At 36.1% G+C, this 23,401-nt stretch overlaps 2 protein-coding genes across 4 annotated transcripts in view; both read right to left on the reverse strand.

Annotated features, from left to right (window-relative positions):
* The window catches only part of LOC126926830 (A disintegrin and metalloproteinase with thrombospondin motifs 3-like), a 305,556-nt gene that overhangs the window by 116,685 nt on the left and 165,470 nt on the right, over positions 1-23,401 (reverse strand). The window lies entirely within an intron of this gene.
* LOC126926807 (uncharacterized) overlaps positions 766-23,401 on the reverse strand; it is a 29,776-nt gene continuing 7,140 nt past the window's right edge. Inside the window, exons 1-3 of one of the 3 annotated variants that reach the window (XM_050743180.1) lie at positions 4,780-5,234; positions 2,487-2,653; positions 766-1,574 (exon numbers count right to left, since the gene is read on the reverse strand). In XM_050743180.1, coding sequence (XP_050599137.1) covers positions 1,305-1,574; positions 2,487-2,653; positions 4,780-4,840 — 498 coding nt within the window. In that variant the 5' untranslated portion in view covers positions 4,841-5,234 and the 3' untranslated portion in view covers positions 766-1,304. Of the gene's footprint in view, positions 1,575-2,486; positions 2,654-4,779; positions 5,597-23,401 lie in introns of those variants that run through there. The other 2 variants (XR_007714879.1, XM_050743181.1) reach the window with 2 other exon arrangements.

Here is a 23,401-nt window from a genome sequence, read left to right on the forward strand (position 1 = left end):
ATGCACGAGTATAAACTGAATGCTTTCATTTAGGCAGTGTAATTACGTTAATTGGTTACAGCTGTAAACGCGCTGGTATAAACTATATAGTTTAAGCGATTTAGTAGATACCTGATCTCGCGTTTCCCTGTTTCCAGCGAAATTTTAGTATTATAAACGGAATGCGGATGTTTGTGCGTTTGAGAGAAATGTGGGTGTGTATAAACGTCCAGGTTGTACACTCTTGTTCACGAGTATCGAAAAATATGCCGATCGTTAAAATTGTTCGCTTCCTGCAAAATAATCAAAATAATTGGAAACCAATCGGAGGATACTTAAAAATTAAAGTAAAATAAAAAGAAAATTAAGGTATAATTAGTAAAAGAATATTGTACAGAGATCGTACGAAGGAATTTAAATAAAAGTTGTGTACAATTTTCTAATGTTATGTGTCCACGAGAAAATTCCCATTCCATTAGGTTTTCCCAAAAATTTCTTTCGTTTTATAAGGAAGTGACAGATGCACATCATTTTTTGTTTTACATTATGATCCATTTTGTTCTATTAGTAGAAAACGGATCATACAAAATTCAATAAAATAATATAAAAGAAAAAATGTTGTGCATCTATTATTTTCTTATAAAACAGACAGAGACTTTTGGAACAACCTAATATGTTTCTCATTGACATCCTTGGGAATTAAGTAGAGGATAATGGAAGAATGGAAATCGATAAAAAGTATTTATTATTATATCGAGAGTTTTAATGAGTTTTTTTTTAGAAAAGTTTGTTACTTTATACAATTTATTGGTAGTGTATTGCTATAACAATTTTTCTAAAATTTACAATTTAAATTACATTGGTTCGTTGAACGATCGAGTAATAACTTAGCAGTGTTTTAAATCTCATTCTCGTAGATTTGATTGTATTTGTAATTATTATAATTATGAGCATCGTATTCTTAAGAACATCCCCTTTTTATATTATCAATTGTTCTTTGATTTATCGACATCATTAGAACGAGAACATCATTATTATTTTCTTATTTCTGAGCTTCGTATTATCGATATCGTCGTAATTTTATTGATTTATTAATCAATATTCATCGTAATATTATTATGAAACACATAAGGAATGAAACTCCATGTACACATTTATAAAATGAAAACAGCATTTTCATTGGTAATGCGATAAATCTTATGTATCGTGTTGTTGTGTAATATTACAGTGTATGTTACAATGTACGTATAAACGCGTTAATAGAACCAATTATTCTCATCGGCGACTAAAATGATTCACGATCGTGTGTTACTTCGTCTGCAATGTCAGGACGGATACATGATAATTGTTAATGTAATTTGTAATACTAAAGCTAGAAACAGATCGATCCCTCTTATCGTCAGATCGTTCGCAGCACCGGTACCGATATTGCAAAACGATTTCTCGCAGCAAGTGGTGCAAGCGGAGAGTTTTGTTCGTTCACCGACCACTATACATCCGGAGTCGCATTTGTTAGTACACTTTCTCTCCACCGACCAAGTTTGTGGAATAGACGTTGAATCTTCGGTGCTGGTAGTGTAAGAAAATCGCTTTACCTGAAGAGAAAGAAGCAAACGTGAAAGGAATATTTGCAGATTTTAAACCTTCACGATGTTCGTTATATGACATGTCCTAGCGGATCGCAAGAGACACTCGTACGCTAAAATATAGTATTTCTTTTAATTTTGTCCGAGTACGAGCTCATTTTGGGCGGCATTAAACCACGAACTTGATAGTATCGAGCGAAAAGAGAAAAAAGAAGACTGAAAAGAAAAGATGAGAAAGAATTCTACATGTACGTAGAATGATTCTTGATACTAAAATTAAATTAATATTTGCAACAATTCCTTGTTTCACTCTGTATGACATTTCACATTGGAACTTGTAACGAACACGAGTGAGTGTGAACGTAACATATTTTTAGTCAAGGGAATATCAATTTTCCAGAATATCTCGCATCATTTCCAGAGAATACGGCTCGTTCATGGTTAATTCGGTCGGTTAATATCGATTACGGATTTCGTAAAATTTTTGCCGTGTATGTGCAAACTGTACAATTATATCATATCCAATATCATTGTTGATTACCAATAAATAAGAAGAACAAATAAAAAATTGCATTTGCATATTCCCTCAAATGTGTACACCATGTACATATGTTCCTATAAAGCGGATTCAATTTCAATAAAGTACGTAATTATTATGAAACTGAATTGATCGACTATATTGAACATTTCCAAACACTAAAATCGCGTTATGAACGAAATGAAACTGTGGCTCTATCTTGAACAGCCTTCTCTCGCTCTCGTGTTGACGATAACTAATATCGCTTTTAGCTAGCTGTTTGCTATATTCTATTTGCTTTAAAAGCACGCGATCAAAGCAAAATATCAAACATCTGCTGAAACACGTGCGTGACCTGTGTATAATCAACAAGCGTTTGAATCGCTGTTATCATTTGTCATTACCATACAGGTCCTTTTATCACCAGTGCACTTGTGCCCGAAAGTGGTGAAGTTTCCGGTCAGATTGGCGCATCTCTCTCCATCTTCCATTGTATCACACTGATGACACCATAAATCGTTTGCTCGTTCCGACGCTGCGTGAGTTCGATGTTCCGTAGTTAACAGTTGGCCTGATCATCGGACACAATCAACCGACAAATACGTATTAATTAATAGAAATCGTGATTTATCCTAGATTTCTAAAGATTATTAAAATCGACGTAGGAATCGGACGTAAGACGTTGGGCAAATCGTTGTCTACTTTTTAATGCTTCGCATCTTTCTCTCTTTTATTTCTTAGAAATTACTTCCTTCTATTTCTTCCTTTCTTTCATTTTTCAAACAAATGTGTCGTGCTTTCATTAACGTCAGATTTTTGTACATTTTTGTAAAAATAAATAGATATTAGTCTTGACTTTTACAGACACATCGGCGATATGCGTAAGATGAAATTTCGTCGCGTTCGTTGACAAGATTGCTAGGAAGATTGCGGAAAGGGATATCATCGAGGAAATCGTCTAATAAGGTGAAACATCGGTTTAGGTTTCTTATTTACAACGGAATTCTTCGGATGTTTAGCTTTTCCGTCGAATAGCGTCTCTAACGATATTTCGCCAAATTTTCCTGCTGTTCTTGCGATACGTCCGACGGTAAGACTTGGCAAGCAAAATATCGTAAACGTATCCGGAAATTACGAAAAATTTATTTCGATTTATTTCAATTAAACGTATTCCGAGAGCAGCAAACGTATTCCTTATCCATTGGCAGGTAATCAACGAAATCATACACGGGTACTTAAAAATACCTACAGTTATGAAAGATATTTCCAAGTTCGGAAAAACGCTTCCACGCAAGTTTGACCAATCGTACCAATCCTCTAGAGTTTCAGCTTCTTAACAGATTGGATCATCTCCGAAGACTAAACAGACGGTATACGACTACGTTTGCATCTATACGACAATTGGATCTACGCAAGACTGCAGATTCGATATCCACGAAATATTCTATGTATATTTCATGAAGTTAAAAATTATACTGTTTTATTTCACATCTGGTTCCAATAGAATAAGATGGATTAAACGTAATTCAATAAAATAATTTAAAACAAAAAATGTTGTGCGTCTATTATTTCCTTATAAGATAAAAGACACTTTTGGGACGATCTTATGTTAAAAATTCTCTGTGAAAGTTGATTGTAATATTCTTCTTATCTAAAGAAAAAGAGAAAATAGAAATAGATGTATTCAGTATGAATTATTTATTTTATACATAGGAAACATAGGCAAGACGGTAAATGAAAAAGGTAGCCTCGAAATGAGAATTCATCGCGAAGCTTATCACGGAAGAAAAGTCAATTAAATGCACCGTGGACGATGATCGTTGTTTACACGATTCGTAACACAAATGGCTAACACCTACGAGTGAAGGCTTCAACAGGTGCACTTTCCTCTATATGCAGTTTATATGTAGAGGAAGATCTTCGCTATAAATAGACGAAACATCGTTCCTTCAGACATCTAGTGAAAACTCCTTCAACGAAACACGCTCCTAAAACGCAACTTGCTCGTAAAACAAATAGGGCCATGTAATTGAAAGGAACCTGGAGAAAGAAAGAGAAAAATGGGAAGAAACAGAAACTTCCATTTTCCATTACAGAAACGCTCTTTGTTAAAAGAAAAATTCCTCAAATTAAAAATTCTCATAGACGAAATACCGCCATTGTCTATCCTGTCAAATTATCTTCCGTCTTAACCAGTTACCTATTCTTGACGAGTATACTCGTCACGCGTAAAAAGCAGTTTTTGCTGTTTAAACTGCAATTTCAGCGAAAACTAAAATATATTCGTAAATTTGAAGACGTTTCGACCATTTGGAAGCCAGGACCAGGTAAAACGAACAAATGAAGAGATATAAATAATTATTATGAAAAAACTATAATACAGCGTGAACAAAGTAGTTGTTTTGTCCTTTCTAACGCATTTTAGTCGCATTAGTCGCAACGGCTAACTGGTCAATACATTGTCGAGTCGATCAACTTTGGTATTCCGATCGTATCGACGTGAAAATCGGCGTGACGAATAAGGCGCAAGAATCGTTTTCTTCTCTCGCAAATACCGAAGATGGACAACGCGTATCGGCGAATTTTTAATTTCAGAAAAATGTAATTTGATTCGTGGCGAAACGTGTGAGAAACGCGTCGAATTAAAGAGGCGAAGGTTTAAGCAGCCCGATAAAGCGAGTGAAATGCGAGGCTTACCATTGATGCTTACGACCATGGAGATAGACGCGACGATCAGGAAGTACGTGACAGGGTACATGTATCGGCCATGTTGATAACGTCTAGCGCGTCACATTCGAAAATAAATTCGGCTGTTTAAATTGCGATCGGCTGATGTCATTGGCGCATTGATCGCATGCTGGTGTATGGCGGCGAGCGCGTTGCGACGCAAAACGAGCGGATTTGGGTACAATAGGCAGCCATATTGAGAATAGCCGGAGTCTGCGCTGGATGGGTACAGCTGCTCCAGAAACCTTGAAGCCCAAGGAAAATCAATATCCATGGCAGCCGGAAGGTCCTGTTCGTTCAGCGGGAACGTTTGACGTCAAAGTTTCTGCGCATTCGCATCACACCCAGAAAAAAGAAAATTCACTGTCACTGAATCAATGATTTGTCGACACCGCAACTAAAATTCAACTTACAATGCCTCGAAAGCTAAAATAGTCCGACACTCGTCGTAAAAACATCTTTCGTTTCGTACGTTCATTCGAACGAAATAACTCGTCTGCAACTGTGGACCGAACCATTTGAATTTTGCTCGACGAGTTAGAGGAAATCTTCGAAATGTGTTATTTAAATCTTCGTTACAGGTCCAGCTAGAAAAGTTGTAAAAAGCTACCTTTACTTTCTTCTTCGCTATTCCGACTAATTGTACTTCTTTCAACATTTCTTTACACGTCACCTATTGTTAATCTTCCCAATTCTTCTAACTCGTAAAAAAAAAAAGAAAAAAGGAAAGAAACAAATTGTTTGACTCAATTTTTGAAAAGTTATTCTGTTTTAAAGAACGCACCAACGCCTCCTATAGCCCGTTACACGAGACTTTTCGGGATTTTGTTCGTTTTGTAACGAAACACGACTATCCCGATCACATTGGTAGAATTTGAAATCATCCTGAAAGTGCAAATGTAAAAGGCAGAAAATAGTTGTGGCGAATATTTGGGGGGAAAAATAGTACATAGTATAGATAGGTATTTTGAGCGTACAATAAATATCAAAAATTATTCCATTGAATATCGAGACGTATCGGTACAACAGATAATTGACTGTTTAATTAATTTCGTCAAATTAATTTCCTCCACGAGATACACCATAAAGAGCTATCTTCAACATGTTATAGACGCTAAATACTGTCCCATTGAACATTGAGATGCATCGATGTGATGGATAATTGACTGTTTAATCACTTTTGGAATCTCTGCGAAATATACACTCGCACTAAATATCTTGTTACTTAAAATACAATATAATATGTAATATGCGATATGTAATATAATATGTAACATACACGTACACACGCGATATATTTATAAAGAAGCACGTATCAGAGTTGGAATAATTTCGTGAGCAACACTAAACGGTAAATGTAATTTGCAAACGACCTCTTTATCAAATATCGATAAACGCGATCGATATGGAAGGGATCAGTGCTTATGCTGGCCAAATATTCCGTCATCATTCAAACATCCATCGAAACTAATCCCAGTACATACCATTCGAATAATCGAGTAACTTCGTTATCACGTATGATACAGTGCAATTACTTGATTGCAATGATATCTCAACGATTATTAACAGATACCAAGGTGTCTCGACAGTTGCAAAAATCTTTTATAAATAAATTACACGTGGCTCGCGAAGCTGTTTCAACGTTGCTGGAAACTTTTTGCGTATATGATATACGAAGCATTTCGAAATGATCATTGCAGCACTGTAGCGAGACACGCCTAACTTGATCGTATCGGTGAAATTTCAAACGGATTTGGAAGTGTGCATAGAAGTTATATTTATCAGGGACACGTACTTTCCAAAAATCATCAAACTATTCGAACAGTCAAGTATTATTTAGTATGTTAATAAGTAATACTCTTAAAGAGTTAGAAAGAATAAATTTTCGGAAAATGGAACAATTTGACTTTCAAATGGCTCGTACGTGATGTAATCATCTGTTTGATGAACTTTTAATTGCTATCGTAGATAGGATCGTAAAATACTACGAATGTTACAGACATTGTCGTGATTTTCCTATAAAGTAACACACGACGCGTAGTCCGTTTGATGTTCGATTTGCTTGGCTCTTGTAATCCAATTTCAATAAAATTGTACAAAATGCACGTGATACGAAAGAAAATATAAAATATACGAAATACTCTTTACTTCTCTTTTTTTTTTTTTCTTTTCAATCATATCCTCAAAAATATGAATTTGCATCAAAATCTACAGTCTAATTAGAATATTAGAAAGAATATTCAGACAGACGATGTATATAAAGGAGATACAAATTACGACGATGAGAGAACTCGCAAGATATTTGTATCTGTGAAATTGCAACTGTAATAAATATCTATAAATATCTACGCCGATTAAATTTTTGATACACTTCGGATTCTCATCGGAAAACCAGTAATAACATATTTCTATTTCGTAATATATTTCTGATATACAGAGGATGCTCTCAAAAAAATATACACCCACTTTAATTAAATGGTATCGTGAAATTGCTGCATCGTATTATTACAATTTTTATACAAATCTTCCTTTCCTTCAATTTTGTGTACATTTCGGATGTATTCCTTTCTTTTAATCCTATTAATGGATCGATAGATTTAATTTTATAAAATTGATTTTTTGAATATTTATACATTCCATATCTTTTTAAGCACCACGTCACATGATTCTTTCGGTAGAAATAACTGCGTAAAATTACATTTTCTCTGTACCTGGGAGCTTTTGCGCGGTGAATTTTATACGATCGAAGCCCCTTTTTCGAGTGGCGTGGGTGCTTCGGCATGGGAAAGTGCCTCTCCATTATCGTTTTAGCTGGCTGTTTCCATTTGTATAAAATCGTCGTTATTATCGTCTTTATCACAACGAAACCATCCCATTACATCAGTGTATTTAAGGTTTCCCCACAGTTACCCCATCATTCGAGCAATCCACGTGCTTTACATAATTCTCAATATCACGTTTCCATTTTCTAACATCTGTGACTGTAGCTTTTCCAACGTCACGTACTCTTGATGAATTCTATCGCCGATTCTTACACCACCTCCCACGTTTTTAATTAAATTGTATTTTCTTTCTGTACGACTGGAACGTTGTTAGTTTCATACCAAATTCTTATTTATCGGAATTCTATTCTATTCTATTCGAACAGAGAAAAGAATGTGTAGATTTTTTAAAAAGAAACTGTTTTTTCGAGCTATCGCGGGGAGACGCGGTCGTTAGAATACGCGTCAACGGGAGTCGTAAATTCCCGTTACGATTAGAATGATCGACACCACGAATAGTTCGATCCCCGTATTTCGATTAAGATAATAGCGGTGATTCAGGTATGATAACACTGTGGCTCACAGAGTTAAAATATATATTTCCAACACTTAGTATACACGATTGAATAGATATAAACACTTAATAACTTATCACGCTGCAATAATATAGATATGAAAGTAACACGGTATGAGACTTAATGTTAGAAGTTAGATCTTTGACTGTGGTAGGAAATTCTGAGAGATATAGAAACGGTGAGAGTTATAGGGAATGCAGGAACTCTAGTCACCGTGAGAGACGATGGAAAACTCTGAAGCTTATTCTGATGTGAATACGGAGGAAAGCTTGGTATGGGTGTGCCCTTTGAACGAAGAACGCGGATTCGTTGCTTACATTTTTAGTTAGTAAAGTGAGGGCAACAATCCGCGATGTCGATTGGTTGGGACCAATGTTAGGAAGGAAGAGAGGAGGAAGAAACCTCCTACCAACTTGGGTCCTAGGCGACATTGTTTACAGGGAAACTCAGATTTTTCGTTAGGTATATCTCCGCAGTTCGTTCGTGAGCGCCGAGGCGTGCAGACGTGCCCGGCAAAGTCCACAAAATAGCAAGTACCATCCAGTTGCTGCTGAGTGCCGAGACGTGCAGACGTGTGTCCAGTGCCCTGTGAAGTTCACAAAACTCCACGTGACGCCCAGCTGACGAAAGCAAATCCAACAAACCTAGCCAGGGGTTAACAGCCTCTCGACTAGTTCTTTCACACTGAACTAACTAGCTCGATGATGGCTCTATCATTTCCAACAGGCTCCCCGGAGCAAAATTATAACACCGCCATGTTTCCTCCCCCGTGGCAAGAGGGCAACGCAACTATCCTGGTAAATGACCACCACACGAAAAAACGAAAGCTCGAACCGACCAAGACAAATGTAAACAAGATTCAAACCAAACCATCAGCCAGCCAAGTGACTACCTACAATAGATTCTCAATTCTGGAGTCCACGGAAGACTCCATGATTACAACCGAAGAGGTAAATAATCTCCATACTCAAAGAATTCCCCCTCCCCCACCGATATTCATTAACGACGTAATCGACATACAGTCAATGATTAAAACTATCGAAAAAGACATCAGCAAAGAAGACTACAAGCTAAAGATTAACAACAACCAAGTGAAAATACTGCCGTCCCACCCAGACGCCTATAGAAAGTTAACCAAGCTATTAAAAACGTTAAACGCCAAATTCCACACATACCAGCTCAAACAAGAAAGACCATTTCGAGTGGTGCTACGCAATATCCATCACTCAGTCGATCTAGACGAACTAAAATGCGAACTGTCAAATCACGGCCACGAAGTAACTAACATCAGTAACATTAGGCATAGAATCACAAAAAACCCACTATCCTTATTTTTTATAGACCTAAAACAAAAAACAAACAATAAAGAAATCTACAATATCAATCGGCTGATGAACTCCATAGTTAAGTTCGAGCCACCTCTTGTAAAGAAAGAAATAATACAATGCAAGAGGTGCCAAAGGTACGGCCACACGCAGAAATACTGCAATCACAACTTCAGGTGCGTAAAATGTGCAGGTAATCACCCCACTGACCAATGCACTAAATCCCCGGAAACCCCCGCCAAGTGTATCCACTGTCAAGGAGAGCATCCTGCGAACTACAAAGGATGCTCAGCCTACAAATCGCTACATAATATAAAGTATCCAAAACTGAGACACAAGGACATAAACATACAAGAACCTAAACCCCAAAAACTCACCACACCAACAGTATCCTATGCGCAGGCAACGCAAGGAAACGCATACAACTCGAAAACACACAGTGTACACACAGAAAATAGAATTCCCACCCCACCAAGCACTGACAACTTTACCAGACTCGAAAAACTTATCGAGAAGCAAACTGAGCAAATTAACAACTTGCTGTCACTACTCACACGCTTCATGGACAAATTCATAAGCACAGAAGCAAAATAAAACCAATGCGAATAGCTCTGTGGAACGCCAACGGTCTAGCTCAGCACAAAGCCGAACTAGAACTATTCTTAAAACAACAGCAAATCGATGTGATGCTCATATCCGAAACCCACTTCACCGACAAAAACTACCTCAAAATACACGGCTACAACTTCTACCACACCCAACACCCCAGCGGAAAGGCTCACGGCGGCACCGGAATCATAATCAAGTCAAACATCAAGCACTACGAACTTCAACCATTCCAGAAAGACTACCTCCAAGCAACAAACGTAGCAATAGAAGACTGTCATGGTACAATCACCACCTCAGCTGTATACTGCCCTCCCAGACACTCCATCGCCAAAGAAGACTTTGACCACTTCCTGGACACCCTGGGCAGCAAATTCATAGCCGGAGGAGACTACAACGCTAAACACACCCAATGGGGCAGCAGACTGGTTACAGTAAGAGGCAAAAACCTCCTCAACAGCATATTAACTAACAACCTCAACTACCTTACCACGTACGAACCCACACACTGGCCCACCGACACAAACAAAATACCCGATCTCCTTGATTTCTTCATAACTAAAAATATCTCGTCAAGACACGTCCAAATCAATTCCTCGGCTGATCTCTCCTCTGATCATTCCCCCGTGATAGTAACAGTCAGTTCAACTATCATCGAGAATACACCTAATGGCTCCATTCATAACGAACACACCAACTGGCAGCTCTTTAGAGAAGTCTTTACCCACACAACTTCAGCCTCAACCTCACTAAAAACCAATGATGAAATCGAAGCAGCCACGGAATACCTAAATGCGAGCATAATAAACGCTATCCGCGTCTCCACACCGGCAAAAACGTCCACCAGCAACCACGAATACCCCCAGTACATACTAAAAAAAATAGCAGAAAAACGTAGACTAAGAAGGATATGGCAGACCCATAGAACACCGGAGGACAAACGCAAACTAAACAACGCAACTAGAAAACTATCCAAAACCATAAAGAACTACAATAATGACCGTTTTCACAAATATCTCGCCAGCTTGTCCCCCACAGCCGACTCAAACTACTCACTATGGAAAGCCTCCAGGAAACTCACGCGCCCCCCACAAATAATACCTCCAATCCGCCGCCCGCAGGGTGGATGGGCGCGTAGCCCTATAGAAAAAGCCAACCTATTTGCCAAACATTTGACTGAAGTATTCCAACCCCATTCCTCCATAGCCGCAGCGGACGTCACCGAATACCTGCACACTCCCTTCCAAATGTCCCCTCCTATTCAACCTTTCACTTCTGCAGAGATCATAGAAGCAATCAGTCGCCTAAACCCCAAGAAAGCAGCAGGTCACGACCAAATAGGAAATAAAGCAATCAAGGAACTTCCCATAAAAGGGATTGCACTCATCGCATCAATCTTTAACGCCATCCTCCGCCTTGAACACTTTCCTAAGGCGTGGAAAATCTCACTAATCACCCTCATCCCCAAACCCGGTAAACCAATATATGAAACCAGCTCCTATCGCCCAATCAGTCTCTTACCTACCCTGTCTAAACTATTCGAGAGGATGCTCACGAATCGACTCCTTCCACTCCTAGAAGAATTGAAGACTCTCCCAGATCACCAATTCGGCTTCCGAAAACAACACTCAACAGTAGAGCAAATCCACCGCATAACCCACATAATCAGCCAAACCCTTGAAAAGAAAAAATACTGCTCAGCCGTATTCCTAGACATCCAACAGGCATTCGATAAAGTATGGCATGAAGGGCTACTCTACAAGCTTAAAAAAATCCTACCCCACCCATACTACTCCATCTTAAAATCCTACCTAACCAACAGACAATTCATAGTTAAATGTCTAGGCGCCACTTCCGCAACATTCCCAATAAAATCCGGCATACCGCAAGGTAGTGTCCTCGGACCCCTACTATTCTCCATCTACACTGCCGACTTATCCATATCAAACGAGGTAACAATAGCAACATTTGCCGACGACACAGCACTATTAGCTACCCACGCAGACCCAGCAATTGCCTCATCCACTCTCCAGCGAAGTCTCGACTCCATGGAAAAGTGGTTCCAAAAATGGGGTTTTAAAATAAACGAAAAAAAATCCTCCCATGTAACCTTCACGCTCCGAAAACAAACCTGTCCCCAGGTCACCATTAACAACACAATAATCCCAAGCAAGGACTCCGTAAGATACCTGGGCATGACCCTGGACAGGAGGCTAACTTGGGAAAAACATATCTCCGAAAAAACAAAGCAACTAAAGGAAAAACTAAGAAAATTCTATTGGCTCACGGGCCGACGCTCCAAACTAAACATACAGAACAAAATAACCCTCTACAAGGCCGTAATAAAACCTGTCTGGACCTACGGAATCCAACTATGGGGAACAGCAAGTAACTCCAACATTGAAATACTCCAACGCTTCCAATCGAAAACGCTAAGATCCCTATTAAATGCACCCTGGTATGTTACGAACGAAACAATCCACCGAGACCTCAAGATACCTACAGTCAAAGATGAAATACACAAGTTCAGAAGCAGATATAGCACAAGAGTCAACAACCACCACAACCCACTAGTCACCCAACTACTGGACACGACGGACCAGATCCGCAGACTAAAAAGAAAATACCCTCTAGATTAAATCCTTAGTATCTACTAGAACCAACAATATAAAACTATTATAATCCATGTCATTGTATCACGCTAAACTAAGTTACTGAAAATTCTCAACGAGAATTGATTGTAAATATTCTAATAAATAAATAAAGAAAAAAAAAAAAAAAAGGTATATCTCCGCTTTCTTCGTAATTCTTAAGAGCACATAATAAACCCAAGGACATTTCTAAAAACCGGCCGAAAACTCTTCTGGAATTAGAAAGTCTTTTCTGGCAAACAGATGTGCTTAGACCATGTGTGCGAACAATGCAGCTAGAATTGCAACTTTATAGTGGGTCCTTGGGCCTCTGGAGTGTTAGAAGGACGGCAGATAGACCGTTGGTTGGCAAGCCGCGCGGGATGGCGTGCAGATGTGTTGCGCGACAGAACAGAAACTTATCCGTCACTGAGAAATGTTAGGTTCGACTGATAAAACGTACAGACACCAGAGTATTCGTGGGAGCAGTCGAACATCAACGATTCTACGATCTCGGCATATTCCACCTCAAACACGATTCCGTAAAATTCAAACTAATCGTCCAGCGAGCTGTTCCATGTTTTCCAAACTGAACAGATCGTGAGCATCGGCCAGCGATATGGGAAATGAAGATAATTTCCAATTGTTCGTAACATCTGACGATCATTCGACTTAAAACATAGTCCTCGCGGTCGCGGCAAACAAGTTGCGCAGGCAATTTGTCAGCTGTCGAACGAGAGAGCTGGCTGGTTGTACTGCGTTGAAGCAGAGCGATTCGAAGAACGGCAGAGACGCGAAAGGGAAGCGTTCACCGAGAATACGTCCGTTTCGTCTTTCTCGTTAGACGGTGGAAATGAATTGGCGATTTCACCATGAATACTACAAAGGAAGTTAACGCTGTAACTGGCGCGAGTTTCGCGTGAAACGTAGCCTTTGACGAGGTGAAAGCCGGTTTGTTTGCGCGTCTCGCCGAACAAATCCGATAACTAAAATTGTCTGACGAAATTGTTTTACACGAGCCGTGTTCTCGGTAACGCTAGCGGCTATTTAATCAAAATTGTCGGCCGCGTTTCTCGTTGGCCGTTCGATCAACCAACGTGTAATTAAAATGATAATCTTAATAGATCCTCATGGACATAGATAGCGAGGCTGGCAGTTGGCGAAGCGAGCTAAGCAAATAGCGAATTATATCGCGTGTTATAACTGGATCGTGGAAGTTTGCGCATATTTTTACACTGATAAATTAACCCTGCTGCTGATCCTCTAATATTTCTCGTTCGATCTCATCTATTACAAATAACAGATACGTAAGACAACATAGGAAAATATATAAGTAAATAGTATCGCGAATAATTACGAATAATTGCATTCATTTTCGTTAAAGGTAAATTATATTGTATTTACGTGCCAAGGATAGAACTGAAATTGCCGCTGATATTGATTTATTCTTGTTAAATTTCAATGTCAGAATAAAAAAGTTTAGCAGTTAGCGGTTGCGACCTCTTTGAAAAGCGTGTACCTAAAAGTGTGTCGCGAACAGTAAGCGATGGCGAGTATACTCGTCGAACACGGAGTACGGGTGGCTGTTATAATATAGAATTAAGTTGTTACGAAACGACTGTTTTATTTTTCAATTTAGTACTGACGGGGCTCGTCGTAACGTAAAATACTGCCATCTCTTCGTGACGAGTATACTCGTGGAAAACAGCCAATTGGTTAAACCAGGACCAGATCACGATACCGTTTAAAGATGAAATTTGTAGAATGGTTAGAGTTAGAGAATATCGGAACTTTGTATTATTATAACGTTTACCATCGCTGCGCTCTCGATATTAACCTTTAACTGCTGCTCTGGGACTCCCAGAAGATATAAACATCCGCCTAACTTCGCTCTCGAGCAACGCGTGATGTCAAGTGTCTTGGTAATTTTCAATTAAGTCGCCCCTTATGACTATAACTTATAACTTCTGATCTTTGTTCCGTATAGGAGTAATTGAGAACGTACAACTTTCCTTTCGCTTTGTTTCGTCTTGTCCATTATGGATGAAAATGCGATTATAGTTACGAAACGAATCATTCTTCGTTGATCGCGATACAATGGAAATGTTTACAGCGAACGTTCCCGAGTGCTTCGAATAAAGAAAGAACGATGCAATACGATACTCTTTGACTTATAAATAACTTTCCTTTGAGACCAATCGGTGGATCAATTTTCTGGCTCCGCAGACGCAATGTTACACGTAATCCTAGGAATCGTGAAGTTTTCAGTCTTTTCTAATATTATTTTTCAACTTGAAATTCAATCTATTGGACGTAGGAATATTTTTACTGTAAACTATTAGCAAAATGTCCATCGTATAATCGACGAGCATCGCGAGAGTAATATCCAGGCTTTAAATTCTAAAGGCTCGTTACCGTACAACTGTAGTAGGCAACGTCGTTGCTCTAAACACGTACGTAATTTTGTTCACATTGTATAACCGATAACTATTTTCTTTTTATTATTTCTTTTTATTCGAATGTCCTTCAGCTTTCGCTTTACCACCGTACATCATCCCTACGTCATGCACCGATACTATTTTTCTTTTACACTGTGACACTTACTTGTCTGCTTGACCATGCGATCCTGATCATCATGCAAATGGTCTAAGACTGTTGTCGTAATACTCTACGGAATAACTAAAATTGTTGTATCGTTCTAACACGTTATAGATTTTATTAAAGAGGAACGTTTACTCGATAGAAGACTCAGATTCATGAAATAAGACACCGGTTTTCCCTGACGCCACTTTACGATATAAATAATTAAACTTTTTCTCCCTCGTATATGGAAAGCTTAAAATACTTTTCCTGTATTATCTATGCCAAATCTCCTGTCAATTTCGTTACTAAAATAAATGTTACAGTTATCAGCAATAATCGCCTGCACTCGACTATACGTTTCTTTAATTAAAAATTTATCAAAGCGAAGTCTTCGATTCTTTAAATTCTGCAAAATTTGATGAAACGCGCAATGACTCGAAACTTCCGACGAGTAATGTACGCGAAAGACTCTGTATACTCGTTAGGTCGTTCCTCAAACGAGAAACAGATCGAACTGTTCGCGTTCGAGTCAAACGTAAAGGGAAAAGATTAAATTTCCTAACTTTTCGTCGATAGGATCTTCATCGACGTTTATGACAGTTGACTTCTCTTAATTAGCGAAGCTTCAAGCTTTCGATATTTCCAAGTTTCAATAATTCTCATTCTCCGTTCGCCTTTCAATGACCGTTATTAGCGTGAGCGTGTGTCAATAATCAAAGCGAACGATGCTCTTTTGAACCTTCCTTTCCTCTTCCATTCGTCTTCCTTTTCAGAACGGAATAATGGCTAGATCTACTTTACTCGTTGCGCTGATTTAACGAGTGCGTGTTTATTCTCTCTTTATTCTTCGTCTGCTTCTGCCCTCGCGTCTGTTGAACATCGATTCGATTGCTGAACTCGACTGTGTGATTCTCCTATCAGGAACGACATTTGCGTCGGAATATACATGTTACGGTCGTTCTTTAAAATTCTTCTAAATTAAAAGTTCCTTAAAACTCTCCTAGCTGCAAAGTTCTTCTCCTGAAAGAGTCGCGGTAAACGTGGATATCCGACGTTACGCGTTCGTTAACGAGCATCTCTTATGTCAAATATTACAAAGCAACGATTTACCCAAAATATAGAAATATCTTCCGAAATAGCGGACTCATCGTTAGATTATTAGATCGCGGATGTTCGTGCATTTGTGGGAATTTTAAAAATGCAAAAGTCCATGAAACGTTTAGGAAACGTAGAGGATGAAATAAATCTCTATCCGTTTCGGTTTATTCAGTCGTATTCGTGAAAGTAGCAAACTGCACGAACATACGTATATTATTATTATTATATCTTGTTTTTGCGAAAAGCATTTCTCTTGCAAGCATTTGCCTTTTATATTTCTTACTTTTGGCGTTCCGCGTACTTATAGGAAATTGCAGCTTAATCGTTGCAATAAAACTTATCGCTTTCTATTTTCCGTTTCTGCACATCTTCGTAAATTTATCGTATTAGCGACGTGAAGTATAACGGACGATTGATCGTAAATTGAAATCACAAATTCCCCATCGACCATTTCACAACAGACTGCCGCAGTTGCATGTTTTATAGGGGTGAATAGCCGCAGAGAAATCGATTCCAGTTCTACAAGGGACAAGTGTTATTGCTTTCATTTGAGCGCTCTGCCTAAGTATATTGTTCGTGGATTTACTGCAACAATGTTTGGGATTCTGAATTGCAACCTCCCAAGAGAAAACTTCGAAATGCTCTAAATATCGTATCGGCTACTTTCACGTAATGATATATTTGTTTTTTGACAAATAAATAAAGAAAAGAAAAGAAGAGTAAAATACACATCGAGAGTATTTTACCTGGAATACGTATTCAAGGATTATTTGCAGATTTTTCAGACCAAAGATACTTTTGTAAAGTGTATAATCATTTATCTGGAAAGTATTAAAAGTACTTCGTTTCTAGTAGGATTATATAATATCAATATCGTATTTAGGAAGTTGTGAAATTGCGAACTTATTAATAGGAAACACCATATAGATACAGAGAATGAAATTACTGATCGATACGGAGGATATTAATTCATTTAATATCTTGGCGATAGCAGATGATCGCTTTGCAATTAATCAGTACTCTGCAATTTATAATTGGATATAATGCAGTTAATTATTTAAATCAATTGTTACGTGTATAAAGATTGATAGCAGGTATTTATAACTTTTCTGCGATTTTCACATTAAGCATGATGAAGCAGTTGAATGATTAATTGATTCTCTTTAACATAGCCATGAGGGAGACGAATTTTTTTAAAAAGAAATATTCTCTTACCAACTACCGTCGGTAAAATACCGAGCGTAGGATTAAACTGTTAGTTGTGAAAACTATTAATATTAAATTAACGTTCGTTGGGACGATATTCGTTGGAATTATATTTTCAAAGTCTCATCTTTATGTATACTACCTGAAGTATAATATTTCTGCAAATAGTGAAATATAAAATAGTGAAATGACGATGTTACAGTAAAAATTGTTTTATCGTACAAAATTGAATATCTTTGTGTATTTGCTACGATATAATTATTAAAAAGAAGAAGAAACTTTCGATCATGAGAAAGATGGAATATAATGAAATATATTCAGACATTGAATAAAAATTTTTATTTTCATTTCGGAAGATGGAACGAACACGAAATATGCAGCAAATTTTGCGAATATTTCAAAATGAAGGAACTGCGCAAATATAAATATTTGCAAGTTAATTGCACTTAATATGGAACACCTGACTTTAAAAGCTTCCCAAAAACAGAAACATGCTTTTCTTTTCAATTGCTTTCGAGAAATTAATAAGTCCTTTCTGTGTCGCTTTATAAATTCTTTTAACATCGATATTACGTTTTTTTCTAATATTAAATTCTAACAATTTCTTACAATTTTTCAGCTGAAAGTTGTATTAAAATAATTTTGGCAACTGCTGAAAATTGTTGAAATTGTTGCACCAAGAGCGTAATTTCTGGGAAAAAAGGGTCGATGAGAACTCAAATCCTTCCGGGACTGTTTTACTGGCTCTATTAAACAAACATGTTTAATGATAAATCATGCAAAAAGTAATATTTTTTACGTTCATTATTTAACACGACTCTCAGAAAAATTTTATAGGCTGTCAAACGTAACAATCAACTGCATTCGATCAACATGCTTTCATTTTTAAGGAAATATTTCATTTATTATTTGCGTTATTACTTTAATAAACGTTTGCTATACCGTTAACGTTCATATCTATAAACCAACGTTTACTTACAGCTTTACCCTTACATAACGTCAATCTTCGAAAGAATTACGGATTTTTATTATACAATATATTAATCTTAGTTATTATAACGTTAAGTTATTAGCAAAATTACAAGATTGAAGTTACCAGAAGAAAAAAAGCGATGTGTTCGTTTCCTCTTTTACAAATATAGAAGAGGAAGGTTGCTTAAGAATGATTAAAGCGTAAAATGAAATTCTAATTAAATAAACGCCGTATTACCATTTTTCTACTATAGTTTCGAGTAAATTCCGCGCACTAATCGTATTTCTCTACGGCACAATAATAACATTCTGTTAATCAGTCTTTGAAATGTCACCGCAAATGTTCCATGTGCAACGTGACGTGTATTCCGCGATAATTTTCTTAAACTATATGAAGTTAACGTTTATAACATTCTATAAAGTAATAAGCAAACAAAATGAATAGCCTTCATCACGCTGTATATCCTGTTTGCATATTTAATATTAATATCAAAGCTTCCATGCAAAAAGATGTTGTATTTTGCAAGCGTATTTTATTACCGAGTGCATAATAATTCATTAACAATCCCCACGATTTATCGTCACAGTACGAAAGTACGTTCAATAATTTACATTCTGTTTTTAAACAGCCTGTTGTAGCTATACTTTGTTTTCACGTATTTCAAGTAAACATATCATCGATAAATACACCAGTACAAACGCTATTATATCGATGCAAACGTTAAAACATTTTCATCATGGTGAAATGTATTTGGTACATCAATTTTAGCGAATTCAATTAATGTATGACTAATGTTAAGCATTTACTTTGATTCGTTGAGTTGTAAGAATGAAATTAATTAAAATTTCCTTCAATCAAGGTAGATGTAATTTTAACAGAAAATTCCATTAAATTTCTATAAGTATTTCTAATGGTTACTCTTATGCCTACAGATAAAAATTAAAAAGCAAACTATCCTATAAAAATTAACAGATAAGATTATTTTTTCCTGTTAATTTCTATGCCATAATTGCCTCTTCGATTCCCTATTTCTCTACGATTTATTCGTCTCGTACACAATTTTAACGTAATATTTGTAACAACAGACAGAGATAGTTAGTTAGATTTAACACGATTCTTTTTTTCGCTTTTGTTAAAAAATTATTCGCAGACCGCAGCTCCTCCTTCGATAAATTTTAATTCTCATTACGTGTACGTACATAAAACGTAGCGAGTACGAAACAATCACAGAATAACGTGATCTTCGATGAGATGCGATGTTTTAATAAGTTCTGATAATAGATGCATCATTAAATATGTAATTGGAAATGGTTGTTAATCGCGAGCATTAAATAATAATGTAATTTGAAAATAAATTAAATTCGATATATTTATACCGAATATATTAAAGACGTTTTAACATCGACATATTCAACATTTACTACTATTTTCCAGGCACAATATCTTCTTGTCGTTACGTATTTGAAACCTCCATAATATCTGAATTTATTTTAGCGGACACAGCAGTATGTAAAAGTTTTATTCATTACATTAATGAATAAAAAAAAAAAACAACAACAAATCACGAGTATCTTCGTTAACTTACAAGATACGTATTATTAAATATCCAAAGAACAATTCTAAACAATTTTGCAGAAATAACATTCCAAACAAATATAATACTTATTAATTGATATATTAAATTCGTCGGATGCAATTTTTTAATCGCACATGAAACAAACGTATATTTCTCATTTCGTTGAATTGTTTTCTACATTTAAATTATTCCTGGATAGATAAGAATTATACGAAACTCACGAAATAAGGAAATAAGCAAAATAAAAAGAAAAAAAGAAGAAAAAAGAGAAGAAACTGGTAGATTTCACTTATCGTTAAACTTATATTCTTAAACCAAGTTAAACTTAGTTCGCCATCTTCGTGATATTACGCAATTCAACAAACTGTCAGATGCAAATACAACGTTAACATAGAATTGTAACGATAAAAGTTATATTCGAAGTTATGGTAATCTCTTCTGCTATGACTCATCATTGTGCAACTGTAACTTATACCATTAACAAATCTGTATTTTCAGCCACGTTTCTAACTATAATCGTACATTCCATGTACATAAGTAATGTCCACATTGAGGAACGTATAACGCTTAGTTAATAAATTCGAAACCACATCGTTCGCGTGTAGTCCACGCGAACTATATTTGAATTGTGTTAAAATGGCAATTTGTAAATTTTATACGTCATATCGAAGGGATTAAGGATATTGAAGGAGAACACATAAATATTCGAGTCGCGTACATAAGTCTTAATATTATAATAATAAATAATAAGTCATAAATAAGTCTTAAATAAATCATAAATTTTCATAATCTTAGTACGTTATTGATCTACGATATAGTAAAAGTTCTATACAATAAGTAATAAGCTTTATACAATAGCTCGTGGTTGATAACTCCGCGTTAAATACAATTTATGGCAACAAAATTTTATCCTATTCTAACAGTTCGTGGAAATAAAAATCGACGGACTTATGCAACTTCCAGTTGGCGAACAAATTAACGCAAGTTTCCAACGAATGAAACGCGAATAATGGGCCAAGGAATTTCCGACGATATGAAGAATTAGGTAACGTTGTCGGAGAAGAGTGCGCGAATGTAATACAATACCTTGGAAAAGTAAAACGTTTCTTTTAATAATGTAAATGGGCTGAAAAATATTGCGGCAGAAGCGAGCAATTACTGATTCTACGTGAAAAACCGAGTGGAAAATGTGGAATAAAATTTGTAAAAATTTCAGTACACCGGTTAAATCCTCAATTTCGATCCTCGGATGAAAAAAAATTAATTGTAATAAATCATACCAGGTGTTTTTCCTATCTTTCTTATTTTTCACGTAGAATCACACTCTGTGTTTCTATTCGATCTATTGGCCAAAATCTATAAAATTCACGTGGCGATCAACGTATCGATGCATTCTGTCAATTAATAAAAGAAGATATAGCTTAACGTAGAATAATCTTTTTTATTGCGATAGTGATGGAAATTTCATTATCGAGATTAATCGTTACCTTGTTGAAAGTCTGATCGGCGCTATAGCGAAAGAGTAGTTAGGCGAGCGGAATCACGGCGTGGAATGGAAAAGCGTGAGAAAGTAGTCTCATAATGTAATTAATGATCGAGGAATCGAAATTCTGTCGTATTTTACAGCGAGGATAAGAACTACTCAAGCGACAATCGAATGTCACTTAAGCGCTCTGGAGATGGAATCAATTAGTACTTGAGTGGCGTTAATTCTTGCGCGAAGATCAATTCTCGCAAACTATTCGAAAAATAAGGATTAAAAGGTTTTTACATAGGGAAGCGTAGGATTGAAGCTTAGGATTTAATTTTGACGCGAATAAATGAAAGTTTAAGAATCGAGATTTAATTGAAATAAAAGTAGGATCGTTAAATTAAAAAACGTGAATAATTCTCAATTTTTGTCGCATATGAAGTATAGACACAAGTCTTTCAAATAATAAAATATTTAACCAACGTTAAATATTTAACTATAACGTGAAAGTAATATAAATGTAAATGAATATCGAACATTCTGAATTATAACACCAATTAATCGCATGCTAATTAATATTTACGAATCATAAGCGAAACACGATGGAAAATCGAAATTCGATATATATATTTCAAACCGTAAAAATAAGATCAGTAGAATGAACATGAGTTGGTGTACACTAGTTTTTTATTAAATGAAAAATAATTGATACGAATAGTAATAATAATAGAATATTTCTTAATTAACTTTTTCATTAATAGATATTATGTTTACATATATACAAATAAATATAATTTTCTACAAATAATATATATGTTATCAATTTAGGATATGAGTATAAAATTTCTCACCATGTCACAAATTTTCCCGAACGTTATTTTTCGCATTTGAACTTGCAGTTGGATACTACGACTATATTTCTTATATTTGTTTACAAGTTTAATAAAACTATTTTACGCTATGGCTTCGCTTGTTACTTACGGCTTCTTCAAACCAAGCGATTAAGAGATGGAATAAAGCTGAAATTACGTGATATAATATGCGCGTATACTTCGTGTGCCTGACATTACGAGCATCACACTACTTACAAAGGAGATTTTACCTTGTATAAATCATACTTTTACTTTAGCAGCATGATAAATTTTATCCGATTACTTGAAAGCTGTTTGTATTCCGAGTTATTAAGCATCGTTATAACAACGAATGGTGTTGATAATTCTCTAATTTATTTAAATTTCCAAATTAACATAAAGTGTTACGTAATTATTTTATAAATGTCTTAAAACGTTATGAATATTAGTTTATATGAAATCTTCCCTTAGAGTACGTGGGCGGATGAATATTAAACTTTGATGGAACGCATCTAACGATGAAATATTACATATCTATGAAATTCATCTAAATGATTAAATATCAGATATCTATGGTATTCATCAAACGATTAAATATCAAATAATATAAAAAAAATATAAAATAACAGTTAGCAACATTTCGATATTATGGATTAATTGAATTAACTTTTAAATCGAAACACAAACGTGTTAACTACAACCTGTGGATTAAAGCGATTACAACTTTTTCCTTTTTTTTACTTTTTTTTTTTTTTTTTTTGATAGGAAAACTTCAACCAATACTTTTGTGTAAGCCTGTGAGGTAAGCCTCGACTTCTAAACTAACTTCGTAAGCTATAGAACTAAAAGAGCATAATCGTAATGTGATACGAATAGTCGGAAGAAATTTAACATTTATTTAAAAACTATATATATTTATTTAAAAACCGCTATATT

This window comes from Bombus affinis, unplaced genomic scaffold, assembly GCF_024516045.1.
Source record: "Bombus affinis isolate iyBomAffi1 unplaced genomic scaffold, iyBomAffi1.2 ctg00000059.1, whole genome shotgun sequence".
Taxonomy (NCBI): Eukaryota; Metazoa; Arthropoda; class Insecta; order Hymenoptera; family Apidae; genus Bombus; species Bombus affinis.